This window comes from Populus nigra, chromosome 1 (genome assembly GCF_951802175.1).
Source record: "Populus nigra chromosome 1, ddPopNigr1.1, whole genome shotgun sequence".
Lineage (NCBI taxonomy): Eukaryota > Viridiplantae > Streptophyta > Magnoliopsida > Malpighiales > Salicaceae > Populus > Populus nigra.
The window spans coordinates 23,164,705-23,180,085 of record NC_084852.1 but is presented as its reverse complement, the minus strand read 5'-3'; the positions used below and the strand labels follow the sequence as shown (position 1 = coordinate 23,180,085).

Here is a 15,381-nt window from a genome sequence, read left to right as displayed (position 1 = left end):
TCAGAAATATATTAAAATATTATTATTATTATTTAATTTTTTTCTGATATCAACACATTAAAATGATTAAAAATATAAAAAATTAATTTTAAATATAAAAATTATTTGTTTGTCAAACAATATTTAGGTAGCATTCCAAACGCTGCCTAAATCCATTACAATAATGAGTTGTTTGTTTCTAGGTTCAAATCGTATTTTGTGATTTTTTAAAATTTAATTTTGCTTGAAATTATTATATATATATATATATATTTAAATTGTTTTAATGTGTTTATATAAAAATAATTTTTAAAAAATAAAAAATATATTAGTTTTCTATATTTTAAAATAAAAAAAATTATAAAATAAATACTAGAATCCAAACAATATCTAAAACGAATAAAATATCTACAATATCACATAATTTTTCTTTTGATACGACATGTCACTCAGACTTTTTTACATAATAATAAAATAAACATCTCAAACCATTGAAGTGGCAACTTCGTTGAGAAGTAGAAAGAAAGGACTCTTTTTGTGGTTCCGAACTTGATTATGATGACGTGGCGTAGTTCAACTGGGTTAGGTTAGAAAAGAAAGACAGAAACATGACGAAAGCCAGGTAAATAAAAAAAGTAAAAAATAAATACAGAGAGAGACAGAGCCGACAATAAATAAAACAGAAAAAGAAAACACAAACGTAAAAGCACACAAAGATGAAGAAATCAGGAGGGGCAGCAGACAAGAAAAGGGTTCGAAGATCATCAGGAGCTGTACCAAATGGCACCAGAGATCTAAACTCTGATACCCCTCCTAGGGTTTGTCTTCTCTTTCTCTCTGATCTTGGTTTCCTTTGTTTTCTTTTCTTTTAAATGAAGTTATTATCTTTATGTTACAATTCATGTAATTGAAACTAGCGTTGCAATTGTAGAGTTTTCTTGTGCTTGTTTAAAGACATATGCGAAAAATTTGACTTTTTTTCCTTCAATATTCATGTCTGTTTAGGGAATATGAATAAGGTGTTTTCTTGTAAAATGGGACCTGAAAGATGCAAACTTTGGTAAGGGCTTGATACTTTTGCCTGTGTTTTTCCTTCCCTGGAAACCCATGCGAAGAAACGAATTTATGGTCTTTTGAGTTTCATTTTGGTTGTCAAAACAAAAGGGGAAGTTAAGTTAGTCCTGTGAGAAAACAACCCATTGTACAATTTTTCAGTAATTTCATTTTGTTTGGCAAAATAAACGGGGAAGTTAAATTGTTAGTCCTGTGAGAAAATAACCCATTGTACAAATTTTCAGTCACATTGTAGTACCTGATTGAGGAAATGGTAGTGTTTTCATTGGTATACATTAGTGATCATTGTTTGAATTCTTAAAAAAAATTTAAATGTTTTTATCTTTCTCCATCATTGTACTACATTTCCAGGAATTTCCATGTGCTGTACTCTCATGATCCTGAGCCTTGACAGTGTTTAGTGGCATTTAAGTTCCTGCAAAAACCTTATGTTAAAAACCGTAGCTAGCTTGTTAAAACTTCCATGAACTGTTTTCTCAAGGAATTTGCTTTTAATGTATATCAACCTCTTAAAATCTGTGAAAAGGTTGCATGTGTTGTTCACTTGTACATTTTAAGTTCATGTAAGTAGTAATGGTGGTTTATGCTTTTTAAGTCATTGCTTGACATTCATCCATATTTGGTGAATGGTTGGCGTGACTAACTTTGGGTCAATCATTTTTATGCATAATAATGGTTCTCAATTTGATTCCTTTTCTAATGTTTTCTGACTTCTATGATTGTTTCTCTCTTCAGAAACAAGCTGCAAAAAAAGATGTGTTTCAGTTGTTTGCCGAGAAGGTAAGAGATCACAAGGGTTTGGTTTCTCGTTGGGCTGTCTTACAAGAGACACGTGTTGAATATTTTAGAGGAAAGGATTTTGTAAGCTTTCTGAAAAATCATCCAGAGATTAAAGATATATTAGAGTCAAATAAGAATTTAGAGGTTGAAGAAATTGTCGATACTTTATTAAGTAAGAATCTTTTAGTGCGTTGTGATCGTGTGGTGAAAACTGTTCGTCCTGGGAAGAAAAAGCTGTCTACCTGGCCAGCACATCTAGAGATCTTTCCTGTAAGTTGTTTCCTTTTTTGCATTTGGATGTTTAATATGAAAAGTGATATTTTAATTGATTGTCTAACCTACTTGAATTTCGGACTTCACTATGCAAATTGTCAATTATCATGTATTTAACGTATCCTTGTTTATTATGAAATGTTAATGCTAACTACTATTTTCTATATGATTGGGGTAATTGACTTCTTAGAGACCAGGACTTGTATGAATTCTCTTGATCATCTATTACTCTCTTTTGCATTTTGTAAGTCTGTTGTGTCAATGATATGTTGCCCCTTGCATTCTTCCAAGAATGGATGTGCTTCGTGCTTGTATTATGTTGCCCCAACACATTCTGCATCTCTGTATCATTTATGTCAGAATGTTATTTACTTTCTGTGGTCAGACCAGGCCTTCATATCCTTTCAATAACAGGACAAATTTGAGTTCCAGGGATGAATATGGTAACTCGCTAGATTGTGCTTACTAAGACGTTGAGTCTATGTGGAAAAGCTAAAAGAAGTTGGAATGGGAATTATAATTAGAAGAATAGGGAAATTAGAGAACCAGCCACCCTTGCATCTCTATCCATGTCAGTTGGATGAAGTTGGAATGGGAATTATAATTAGAAGAATAGGGAAATTAGAGAACCAGTCACCCTTGCATCTCTATCCATGTCAGTTGGATGTTCTTTTTTTTTTTTTTGTAGTCAAAGAAATTAAGATCCTTGTTTTATATTGCCTCTGAAGCTCAATTTATTAACATTATTTTGTCCTTTGCAGGATCAAGTGTTTTCAGAAAATGATTCCTTTTTTGCGTGGACGTTCGTAAAAAAGAGGCCATTATGGCAGACACTCCTCTCACTTTCTTGGCCTGTGCTGACTCTTGCAATTTGCCTGTTTCCTATATACCCACATGGGTGCAAGCTATTAATCCTCTACTCTTGTGCTGGACTTCTTTTGCTTATTTTCTCACTTCTTTCATGTAAGTACTCCTGGGCTCATTTTTTATTGCTTCATATTTTTTTTACTGCATTATCAAACCCTAGTTTAGAGTCGCCTGATTATGTTTGCTAAATCAGTATCATCACGCATGGAACAACATTTGACCAAATTTTAATGAAGTTTATTGATTGAAAATCTATATTTCTCTCGCAAGCTTCATATTTGAAAACCAGAACCTGCCACTTATGTTGAACTCCATTTTGTGTTTCTTTGTTTTGTTGGTTTTCTACCTCACATTTCCTCTCTGAGAGAAATTATTGTACTGATGTTATGAGAGAAATATTGTTATCAAGCCTGGAGAAACTTGTCAGCTATGGGTGTAAATGCATACATGGACATTCTTATTTATTTGTTATAGTTATTAGTATCTGGAGTTAATGTAAAGAGATAGCCCTTTGTGTGCTAGTTTCAGGACATGTGGGAGTACTTTTATTTTTGGGGATCAGTAGATACTTATAGAAACATGGTTTCCTAGCACCCTATTATCGTGAAAAGGCCATCATCCTTATGCTCTTTTAATTGCTATTTTCCCTCCTTTTTTTGCAAAATTAACAATATAACATTTTAAACTTTACGATTGATGGGAGATATGATTTGCAGACAGTATTTTTGGCCACATTAACTGATACAGCAGTTGTTTGGGATGGTACAGAGGCCTTCATTTGTGTATTTATTAGGCATTTCTTTCTGTTGATAATTCTCCTCTACTACAGTCTATTTGCCATTTGGCTTTGGTTCTTTTCTGCTCTTTGAAGTTGTGGTTTTACCTGGCTGCAAGGGGCACGTGTGTTTTGTTGGCAGTGGATCTTTTTTTTTGTGTGTGTTTGGGAGAGAGAGAGGGGGAGGGGGGGTTTGCCTGCTTGCCAATTACTGTCTCTATTCTGGGTAACACTTGTTAATGAGGGTGGGTCTATGGTGCATAGCCATGGTCCAGTTCAAGAGCTAACTCACTCATACAAAATCTATGAAAAAATGTATCTTTTTAGCCAATACTCATAACCTCTTTTGCTTTTGTTTTATTCTGTTTTCCTTTAACTTCTAAATTTGTTTTAACACATTTGGTTTCTCCGAGGCCTAAGAATTTACTTGGGATGAATTCTAAAATAAGTTGTTTATGAACAAATCCCTTCTCGGTCTATAGCAGTCAATTCCACTGCCTTGTCTTTCATCCAGTTCAAATTGAATTATTTAAGAACTAGTGTTCATTCTGATTTCCATAACATATAACTGCATTCTCAATTTAGATTATTATGCATAACTAGGCTAGAGGAGATGAGTGATGAAGAGCATGTGGCTCAAAATAACAACAGAAAGAGGCCAAAGATAACATTCCCCCTTCAACTTAGTTTATTTTATGAATAATGAGCTCAATATTTAATGATGTTTAGAATGATCCACGATGATTACACTTGTATGAGACTTGTGCAATGATGGTGGAAGCTTGAAAGTGATGGTGGGTTCTGGCAGACAGACAATCACATGGAAATATGGGTTTGAGAGAAGAAGGATGGACTTGAGTGGTGGTGTTTGCATTTAGGAACCAGTTCCCCAGTTCAGTTGCAAAATGGATTGTTGTTGATGTTTTTGTGAATGACATTTATTGTCATAAAGCTCCTTATCTATGATATGACCAAATTGTTTTTGTGAGGCAATTAATAGTGGCATCATTGACCTTTTGAGATTCGAATGTAAGGTTTGGATGCTCCTGTTTCTTATAAACCTCTAGAAGGTGTGCTTTTGTTTTCTAGTGGAATTTGGGGCTTCTGTGTTTGTTGGGACATCAGGAATTTTCTTTTGATGTCACCTTTGCAGATCATTGTGGAATTTTCCATCACTAAACTCGTCATGGAATTTTCATTATCATCAAATCAGCTTCAGTAGTCTTAAATGACATTCATCCATATTAATTAATCATCTTTTCAAGAAGGGCAATCATGATTGTTCAAGTCAGCTTCCATATCTGATATATTTAGTGCTCTGTAACTGGTATGTGAGAAACCACTGGCATGATGATCTTTCTCACTGAGGTGGTAATCAGAATGGGGATGAAGGCAAACAATTTCCACCTAAAGTTTCTGTATTTGCTGCAGTTTTCTGGTGCTGCAGTAATTTTCTAGAGTCCTAAATTCTGTATGTGGATGGTTTTTCATTCTTTATACTAGTCTCGTGAGTCTACATTATTGTTTTTATTTTACCATTATTCTCATTTTATTTGACAGTGATAACTAGTGCTGAATTATTCCTTCAACTGCCTTTAGGGGTTATTAAGGTTCTCTGTTCATTTTGCAGTGAGAGCAACAGTATTTGGTGCTTTATACATCATTCTTGGAAAGCGTGTTTGGTTATTCCCTAACATCCTTGCTGAAGAAGCTACCTTGGGAGAATTATTCCGTTTATGGCCAAACAAGGATGAGGAGGAGAGGCCCAAGTGGACAACGAGGCTATTCTATGCATTACTAGCTGTGCTCGTTATATTACTGCTGAGGCACCATGCCCCCGATGAGGCTGCCAGAGCTAGGTGAGTACACCTGTTGCTAAATTTAGTAGACTGAAAAAAACTGTCTTTCCCATTTTGCCCTAAATATGGTTACTCAAGGAACAAAGATGATTGTGGAAAACTTGAATTACAGCGAAATTTTTTCACTATCTTTTACATGTCTGTTTTACTTGTTACCAAGCTAAGACTGCAGAATCAAGTGGTCCATGTATTTGTTTCTAGAACTATCAAGTTGCCATCTTGTTTTGTCGGTGTAGGGTATGCTATTCTTTTGGGGGTATAATATAATTTCACTTAGTGCCTTGATTGGGAACTTCTTGATGGCATTCTCATAAAAAATTGCAACGATGAACCCTCTTAAATATTTGTTTCCATGCTTGAGTCTGAAGTGCAATCCATGTCCTGCAGGTATCAGAAGCGGATGTCCAACATAATTGATGACGTTCTTGAGTGGTCTCCAAGTTTGGCGCTGTCTGGAATGATGGAGAAGCAGCCAACTGTGGTGAATGCCACAGAACCCAACGATTTTACAGATTCTGGTCAAACAGACTCGGAGAAGGTGCCTCCAGCAGGTGATGAAGGTGGAGAAACCATCTTGGAACAACACGAGGATGAAGAAATCAAAAACATAGAGGATGCCGCTGATCAACATCAGCATCAAGATCATATATGACAGTAGATCAGGCCATACCAAGCAGAAGACAGATATACTACCTTCTTTGGATTCCATCTTAAATTTCAAGTGTAAAACTGTGTAATCAAACAGTGAAATAAAATAGTTTTTGATCGTTCCCTCATTAATAGTGAGAATAGATTAGGGAATTTCTGTAATGAAGAGCCCTTTTACTATATCATATTGGCTATGCTTTATGCTTGAGCCAAGAGTGCCGGCCCTTTTCTCAGACGGGTAAAATGGATTCGTGTTACTTCAAGTTTGAAAATTAGTTATATTTGCCTTTCTAGATCAATTTTGATAAACTGACTAATAGTTTTAATTTTGTGAGATCGAGTGTTTTATTTGAGCCATGTGATTAGAGAAAATAAATAACCAAAAACTCAAAAAGAGAGTAGTGGAGAGATGAAATCTTCAACTGATTTTTCTCAGAAGTTTATTTTTGAAGCATTTTCGAGTTCTGGGAATTTTAGGTTTCTAAAATAAAATTTAATTTTCATCTTGGTTCTTGTTTTAATTCTCTTATTAAATCTGGTTCCTGTATTTTTTTTCTTCCTACATCAATCTTATCAATCCACGAGGCATAATTAAAACTAGTTGTTTGGCACGTGTTATGCTGTAAATTAATTTTTTTTGTATAAAAAAATAAATAAAGCTAAATTTTAAGAATTTTAGGTTTTTTTGTAAAATTATACCTAAGAATCTCGGGTCTGGCTGTAATGTTTCATTCTAAAGTAATATTTATAATAATAATATTAAACTTGCATGACTAAAGTTTAAGTGAGTTTGGCTACAACACCAAACCCAAGAGCTTTAAAATGTAATAACAAAATAGAAAAAAAAATTATATTACAGAATGAAATTAAACAAAAAAAAATTAATTAAAAAAAATAACAAAGTAAAGCACTATTCCAATGAGTAGTGCTTTGCGAGGAGAGGCACAACAAAATCTTCTCATGAGATCATAATAATATAATGAAAAGTAAACAAAACAAATCATAAATTTTTGCATAGTGCACTGTTTAAAAATCTTCTCATGAGATAATAAATCTTTTTCTTAAGTAATTTTTTCACTGTGGATTACACTGTGCACTCCACAATAAAAAGCTTAAAAAAAAAAATAAAGGCATACGCCACAGGTTAATTTTTTTCTTGCATAAAAAATATCAAAAAAGGCTAAGATCTAAGAGTATTAGGTTTTCCTGCAAAGGTATACCCAAGAGCCTTGGCTCTAGCTGCAACACTTGACCCAAGAGTAATATTTATAATATTAATAATAATATTAAACTTACATGACTCAAGTTTAAGCGAGTCTGACTGCAACATTAAACCCAAGAGCCTTGGATGTGGATCTGGCTGCAAGGTCATGTCATAAAAGTGTGATAATTAAATAGATTAATTAAAAAAAACCAAAAAAAACTACAGGAAGAAAAAAACTAATAAAGAAAAAGAAAAAATCTGAATTAACTGGGTTAACCTAGTTAGTTCTGGGTTAACCCATCAAACCTGAAATTCGCGTCATTAATGAAAGTTTGATAACTAAATAGAAAAAAAAATTACGGGTTAACCCAGAATTAACAGGGTTAACCCGTCAAACCCGAAAAACGTTTCATGAAAGTCTAATAATTTAAGTAGAAAGAAATTCAATGCTAACAGACTAAACTAAATAAAAAAAATTAATTAAAATAAAACAAAGAAAAAAATAAAATTCTGGGTTAACTTGTCAAACCAGGTTAATTCATAATAAATTAAATTAAAAAAAAAACGCTGAAAGACATTAAAAAAAAAACAGCTTCAAGAATTAAAATATTAGTATCATGGCATGGAGAGAGAGAGAGGTCAGCTCCAAGAATTAAAATATTAGTATCATGAACCTAAAAGGCATGGGAGAAGTTTCCCAACGCCTTTTAGAGTATTAAGTTGATTTCTTGAAATAAACATCGCCGATAGTGACAGATTTGGATGGAAGGACGACGCATAACCATTAATCAAAATGCAATGCCAACTGTCGGGAATTGACGTGCGCAGACAGGGATTTCAAGGCGGAAGATTTCGACTTCAGATTGTGGTTGGAGAAATCATGCGCATAGTAAAAGAATTGCAAAACCTCAATCAAATGAAATAACCAGTGCCACATTGAATTGCAAGTGATCGAACAAGACAGTTTGTTAAACTAAAGAGCTGATAACACTAAAATCTATCCACAGACTACTTCTAGTTGAGTTTCCTTGACAGTTGTGTGCACACAGGAAAAAGAAAAAAGTGAGAGAACGCGAATAGTGATGCAAGCAACCCGTTGGCCGACAAAAGAAGCCAACCACGGATTCGCCATCTCTTCCCTCTGTTCAAGCCACAAGCAAGAAGATGAAAAAAAGCCAAGAATGATTTGCCGCCTGGCAATATATTGTCAGGTGCGTGGTTGCCAGATAAGGGAAGGATTCAAGTTTCTCTACTTGTGTGAATCAACCCTCCAGTCCTGGCATCCACTTAGCATGCAAGGTTCACTGGTGGGCAGAAGACGTTATGGCCTGCTTCCTCAGCTGCCGGCCTGGATGATCTTCATCCTCGTTTTCACGTGAACGGTCTCCGTCCTTGTTTTCACCCAAGTACAGGCCATATGTAGAGGATTGCAAGCCATGGTGGTTCTGATAATGGCCATCTCTATTTGCATACCCATAAGCTTCAAAAGTGTCATGCACTTGGGACGCCCTTGCTTCTTTTTGACCATCAGAGGATTTCAAAGTTTCAACAGAGTCAGAGGGGAATGGTTCAGAACCTGATGAACTCCCTGACTGAGATGCACGAAGTGGACCAGAACCATTGAGCTTTCTTTCAGATGTGTTCTTGGAAGCATCATCACCACTTTTCTTCGCAAAACGTCCTCCAGAGCTCCTTTCCCTTCTAATAGCATGCTGGTGCCGAGATTCATGAAGATATGGCTGAAGAGTGTGTGTGTGTGTGTGTGTGTAGAGAGAGAGAGTATCACCAGTTTGCCAACCAAAATGTTAAATATCAAACAATACAGAAGCTAGCAAATATCTCATTATCTAATCCAGAAAACACCATTCCAGGATTTCTATAGGATCATATACCAAAGAAGAGTAAAATCTCATCCACTTAGCAAGAAGCTTGCTTGTATGGTCACTACCAATTACATGAATTAGTATGACATATCAGATTCTTACAGTTCTTGGTCAACATTAAAAATAACTTGAAGCCCCCTCAGGACAATTCTTAAAAACTCAAATGATTGCTGGAACATTATCATGATGCCTAACTTGATGTTACTAAAGAGAGGAGTTTTACATAGATCTTGTTAACTAAATGATACAAAATGCAAGCTAAATAATTGCTTGAGACTCAATACAGAAGCAATAAACAAGAGGAAGTTAATTAGTACATCTGCATTATGTGTGCAGTATAAAATATCAGCATATCATCTCACAGTGGAAGACAATCTGAAGAAAAAAATGAGACAGAATATCCCAACTTGGCTATTTGAATGTACCTTTCTAGATTTTATCAGCTTCTTCTCGACCTCAGCTTTTGCACGTTGCTGTCTTCGCCTAATAATCCCTGGGTATTGTTTGGCATTCACATAAACCGGTTCCTGAGCCACCTCAAGGGGCAAGAGCATTCTGGCATGTGGCATTCCAACAAAATGAGGGTAACCCTGACCATTGAATGATTATATCTGTTCAGACAGATGTCTATAACAGTCCGAGTTCTCAACACATGGAACAAATTAAGAAGAAGAAAAAATTAAAACACAGCTATTGATTTCTGTTTGTAGGCAGCAAGTGGTAAGCATATTGGATAAATATCCCAACAGATTCCCAGGGAGCACAGCTTCCTCCTTACTGTAGGCAGATAAGGAGCATGTCATAATTATGGTTTATTTGGTAAGTATCTAGAATTGAGTGACAAATTTGCTTTTCCCCACCCTTCTTTAGAGCATAAAATGTATGTCAACAGCAAAACTTTGTCGATTAGGCAAAAAAGTCGATCCATCCTCACCCACTTCCTATCAAGAAAGAAAATACATTTACAACTTCCCAGAAACAAGCAATCTGGTAGAACAAGTTACCCTTCCAAGACTTTAATATGAATTGAAAGCATTCCTTATTCTTATAGATAATAGTAAAAGCCAAACCACTGGAATAGGTCATGTTAAACTTTTCCCCTTTTGTTAACTTTTAATAATATATCCAATGTTGACAAAATGAAAAATAAAAAAGTAAGGACAGGTCAGGCCACAGCCTCCAAATCAAAAGAACTAAAATCTAATCAGCTGCTCAAAGAAGCAGACATTGGAAAGGATATGTGCAGAGCTATGCTTGATCCTTTGAATTTTCAAGGACACACAGAGTGCACCGTCAAAGAATCTTTTGGCCTTTATTTTTTGCATTCCAAACACAATAAAACTCACATCTCTCCTTTTCATCTAAATAAGATTTATAAATTAAAACTTCTTTTTCTGACAAGGACATGATTACTCTAGAACAATCAGAAAGATCAAAATTTTCCAAAACCAACGGAGATACCAAAACTGTAATTGAGCTAAATGAATTCATAATTCTTTCATTAATGGAAAGTTTATGATGTAAGATTTCTATATGATTTTGACTCGCAAAGAAAATTACCATTTTTCCAAGAACCTATGGATAAAAGTCTTGGATTTCTAGTAATGAATAAACAGAGAACATTGTCAGCATACAAATCCAAATATCATTCCACAAAGTATCAAGATATGACTGCAGGGGTATGGGAACAAAGTGTTAAGCTTACATACCAGAGGCTGATGTCCATAAGCCATCATTCCGCTGTAATACGCATCCTGGTATGGATTTGAGGCACATGCCTGCAGAAAAATAGAAATCCCTTCCAATGCTATGTAAGGATGAGTTCATCAAATATACAGTGTCTACTGTCTACATATGAATCAGTCAGCACAACAAGCTCAAAAAACAATAAACTTTTCATATGGAAGGAACAAGAACTCACAATAGAGTGACTAACAAGCTCAAACTGTGGAGATTGGGAGAGGCCATCATGCGTTCTAGTCATACTTGACACAACACTCTGAAGATTTTGGTAATGTAAACCATTCCCTGTTAGAATTAAGGAAAAAATGTCTGAGTAGCATTGAACCAAGATGCCGCATCTTTCCAAGCAAAAGAGAAGAAACATTGCATTGACAAAACATGGCCCGATTATTATTAGTTGTCTAAGAACATAGTACCTGTGGCCTATGCTACATATGTTTAAGTCATGTTTAGTATCCGTAGAAATAGATTGCACCTGATCCAGTTATATAGTTGATTCAGACACATTGGCGAACAGAAGGTATTCATCTACCATATTGAAAGAAAAACAATTTCAGAAAATGAGAAGGTCAAAATTAGTAAATTTAAAGTGAAAAGAGCTGGCCACAAAACCAAACAAAAAAAAAGAGCTGAAATATGTAGGAACCAAGTATTTCCTAAAGGGTTAGGCAAAGAGTTGATGCAATAGAAAATATTCCTTCTATGCATTTTCTGCAACAAAATAGTTAGCAGCACCTAATTGAGACGATGCAGTGGCTTGGGAATCTTTGTTAGCATCAGCATCTTCCTCGTTCAATCTACCACTCGACAGAGACTGATCATCATTTGATTCTGAACCATTATGTCCTTCTGGTGTGGTTAAGTTGGATGCATTTCCCCCAGTCATGGCAGGAGGTATGGAACTATAACCGATATTGCGCCACCAGGGTTCAGAGTTAACGGTGTATTCAATGTCCTTCAGATCAGCATCTAGACCATTTGTGTTCTCAGGCTTTGACCGCATGCCTTCAAAAAATTAGTTTATTAGTTCTCGATCTCGATTTCCTGCCCAGGAACAGGAAGAATGTAGCGGTAACAAGTGAGATTGACATAGTAAACGTGCTAGAGGAAACAGAACTTGGTATAAAAAAGAAACAGAAAAAACAAGCATATTTTTCGAGTGTGCTGGAGAATAAATACTGTGCAGATCATGTCCCAAAGGCTAGCTTCTGTTCATTCTACAAAGTAAAACATTCACTGTCTAGTGTCGATCTAATAGCACGAGGAGAGAGAAATACGGTGGTGGTTTGCTACCAGATTACGAATAAAGCTTTCCCTCAAAAAGGATGAAGCAGAAACAATTAATTACATGAACATGACGAGCTTATGTCACCAAACTGAAAACACAGAATCATTTCAACAATTCCGCAGATTCAAATTATGCCACAGTGATATTAATTCATGAGAGATATAACCACAGCAGGCAGCAGCCATGAGCCCAAAAAAAAAACCATGGAGGCAGCAGACTGATAATGTGGAAATCTTCTTTGTTTCTCGACATGTCCACTAATTTAATCACATCAAACTCTCTTGGATTAATCAGAAATCAATTAATCAAGTTCGTCAAAACCTCCACGTAGCCAAAAAATACTACAAACTTCAGTTCTGCCAAATTTCTCAATTTCAATTTAATAATCAAAAGTCCCAAACTTTCTTAGCAACCATAGACGAAGAAACCCAAATTCAAGTTCCCTTAATAAAAAAAGAAAGAAAAAACTCTCAAGGAAACAAATCGAAGAAGTGGTGAATTGAGGAAAGAGAAAATCAGTTAAATTCAAGAAACGAACTATTCAACTAACTGCAAGATAGGAGAGGAGAATCTAAAATGAGAAAGTGAAAAAGACACATACCGGTAGAGAGAGAGAGATGATACAGAACACTAGATTTTGAGGGGTTTTAATCAAATGGTCTGATGCAGTTGCGATTCTCCAGGAAGGAAGGAGTTATTTTCAAGTGCAGTGGTTGTAGAAGAGGAAGAGAGGAAGGAAGACAGGGCTGTTTCTTCGTTTTCCTTTGCCTACTTGACCTCTTAACTCTTAAAGAGGAGGACGGGACAGGACAGGAGACCTTACATAGTTCCTCAGCTTGAGGTGGTGGTCTTCCTCTACTCTGATATGTTCACTTCCCTTCTTTCCACGTTGCCTCTTTTTCCGGGACACCTGCCCGACCTATCTACTGGCCACTGGCACCCCCCTTTTCCAGTTTTTTGTCTCTTTCTTTTTACTACTATATATACAATTTTTAGGCTCTTCTATTCTTTTTCTTTTTTATCTCCCCTCTATATTTTATTTGAAATTATAGTGCAATTTGTTTTTAAAAATATTATTTATTCAAAAATATATTAAAAATATTTTTTTAAAATTTTTTAATACCAGTATATTAAAATCATAAAAAACTCTAAAATAAAACATCAAATTGATACATTTTAAATAAAACATATTTTTAAAGCACATAAAAAAAACAAAAATTACTTATATGACCACTATTGTAAAGAAAATATGTCACGCCCTCGCAGTATGGCAATGTCATTATTTTTTGTTATTGACATGGATTTTTACAATTGTAAAAGTTAACATAGGGTTATAAACGTAAAAGGTGTGTTAGTAATATGTAGTGTTCTTTTTAATAAATTAAAAAACTACCCAATTCATATATTGAAACAACATCTTGCCATGAATCCTGGATGGTGGTTTTTTTTTTTATATTATCACATGAGATTAAAAGAAACTAAAATGGTTTTTTTAATTACTGTTCATCTTTTCACATAATAATACTAAGAATTATAGCAATGTCTTTTCAATTTAATTTTTAAATTTTTATTTTATGTGATTTAGCCCTTTTAAGTTTAAATCAGCATCAAATTATATTTTTTTAGGAGAGAAGTTTGAATTAAAAAATAGGAGATTGAAGTGAAAAGAACAGGTATAATAAATAAAGGTATAATAAATAAAGGATTTAAAATTTGTTTCAAAAAAATATTTTAGTCCCCTATATTTTTTTCCATCAGTATTTTCATTTGTATTTGATAATTTTCTAATAATGCATATATACAATAATTCTTAACAATACACATATTCTATAGGATCAATTACATTTTCAATATTATAAGATATTTTAAAAATATTATACTTAAATTATACTATAACTTATAACGCGTGAGTTTTATTAACTGTAAAGGTAATTGATGTTCATCCACTGTGTTGCAATTTTCATTTCTCACAAATTTATATTGGTCCTTAAAGTCTGTTTTTTGGCTATTTAGTTCTAATTGAAGGCCAAATGACCATGATTTCTTAAGAAAAGATGTGGTTGAAAGAAAAGTGACCAGAATGCAAATAAATCAAACATGGATGACATGCTATAAGTTTCAACAACAAATACACTCTAGTCCTAGGACTTTAAAAATAACACAAATTATACAATCTCGGTACCTCAATATTTTTCAAGTTTAATTTTGGTATAAAAATTTATTTTTGTTATTTTTCAGTCTCTGTACAGAGAGGGGAGAGAGAGATTATCAGATTCTGATGGTAGAAAAAAAAATATCATCGATATTGATTTAGACCACCAAAATAGTCGATATTGTGTGTCAAATGATCTATTTCATAAGGAGAGTTTATTTAATTTTTGGAAAGGGTTTTTTTATTCATCTATAATTATTTTTTATCTTTTGTATAAATGATCTTTGTTTTAGACAGGATAAAAAATTTATTTGCAGATAATATTTTTAATATGTGTAGACTTGCATAGTATTTTTTCTTCCTTTTATTTTATTCAATAAGTTAATATAGGTCAAATTCTATTATTTTTTAATTGAATAAAAAATTATTTTAATAACAAATATAGTAAATACGATCGAATAAATGTTCTGTTTCACAAGATTAAATATCTAGATCTATATTTATATCTCAATTTTTCATTTTTATTTTTAGTTATCATTTATCATATTTTTAAAACTTTTTAACATACATAGTGATCGATTGTTTTATTACATGTATATATAAATTTTTTTTTTATTTAGATTTTTTTAACTATAAAAATGTGTTGAAAAAACATGTATATATAATATTTTTTTATTAAAAAAATTATCAAACCCGTGAAAAAATATAGGTAAAGTAATAGTTATGAATAAAATGTTGGGGTAACAAAGTCATTAACATTTGTTTTTAATTATTCCAGGATGAGTTATATATTTATTTAGATTTAGAAGGTGATGAAATTCGAAGGGTTTGCAAAAGCAAGTGCAGTTTAGAGGAG

At 33.8% G+C, this 15,381-nt stretch overlaps 2 protein-coding genes across 4 annotated transcripts; one reads left to right on the top strand and one right to left on the bottom strand.

Moving 5' to 3' along the window:
* The first annotated feature begins 636 nt into the window (after positions 1–636).
* Positions 637–6,554, top strand: LOC133678065 (translocation protein sec62-like). Of its 2 annotated transcripts, XM_062100254.1 has the most exons (6): positions 648–797; positions 985–1,039; positions 1,789–2,103; positions 2,868–3,069; positions 5,379–5,607; positions 5,995–6,554. In XM_062100254.1, exons 2-6 carry the CDS (start codon positions 1,028–1,030, stop codon positions 6,257–6,259), a joined length of 1,023 nt encoding a protein of 340 aa, XP_061956238.1. In that variant the 5' UTR covers positions 648–797; positions 985–1,027; the 3' UTR covers positions 6,260–6,554. The 2 variants fall into 2 exon arrangements, with proteins under 2 accessions (XP_061956230.1, XP_061956238.1); XM_062100246.1 differs by lacking the exon at positions 985–1,039 and having other exon boundaries at positions 637–797.
* A 1,819-nt stretch (positions 6,555–8,373) lies between these two features.
* LOC133689309 (nuclear transcription factor Y subunit A-1-like) lies at positions 8,374–13,299 on the bottom strand. 2 transcript variants are annotated; one of them, XM_062109160.1, is made up of 6 exons: positions 12,975–13,299; positions 11,821–12,129; positions 11,264–11,370; positions 11,052–11,120; positions 9,768–9,932; positions 8,374–9,198 (listed from the first exon to the last, which is right to left on the bottom strand). In XM_062109160.1, the coding sequence occupies exons 2-6, from the start codon at positions 12,086–12,088 to the stop codon at positions 8,761–8,763; spliced, it is 1,047 nt and encodes a 348-aa protein (XP_061965144.1). In that variant the 5' UTR covers positions 12,089–12,129; positions 12,975–13,299; the 3' UTR covers positions 8,374–8,760. The 2 variants fall into 2 exon arrangements, with proteins under 2 accessions (XP_061965144.1, XP_061965222.1); XM_062109238.1 differs by having other exon boundaries at positions 11,821–12,090.
* Positions 13,300–15,381: the final 2,082 nt, after the last annotated feature.

Excerpts from the sequence above, each read along its gene's own strand:
- LOC133689309 (XM_062109160.1), bottom strand. The coding sequence starts at position 12,088 with ATGCGGTCAAAGCCTGAGAACACAAATGGTCTAGATGCTGATCTGAAG. Across the intron at positions 11,371-11,820 it reads CACTGCATCGTCTCAATTAG|GGAATGGTTTACATTACCAA; the intron begins GTGCTGCTAACT and ends TAATTCTAACAG. Across the intron at positions 9,199-9,767 it reads AGCTGATAAAATCTAGAAAG|CCATATCTTCATGAATCTCG; the intron begins GTACATTCAAAT and ends CACACTCTTCAG.
- LOC133678065 (XM_062100246.1), top strand. The coding sequence starts at position 696 with ATGAAGAAATCAGGAGGGGCAGCAGACAAGAAAAGGGTTCGAAGATCA. Across the intron at positions 798-1,788 it reads ACTCTGATACCCCTCCTAGG|AAACAAGCTGCAAAAAAAGA; the intron begins GTTTGTCTTCTC and ends TTCTCTCTTCAG. Across the intron at positions 3,070-5,378 it reads TATTTTCTCACTTCTTTCAT|TGAGAGCAACAGTATTTGGT; the intron begins GTAAGTACTCCT and ends TTCATTTTGCAG.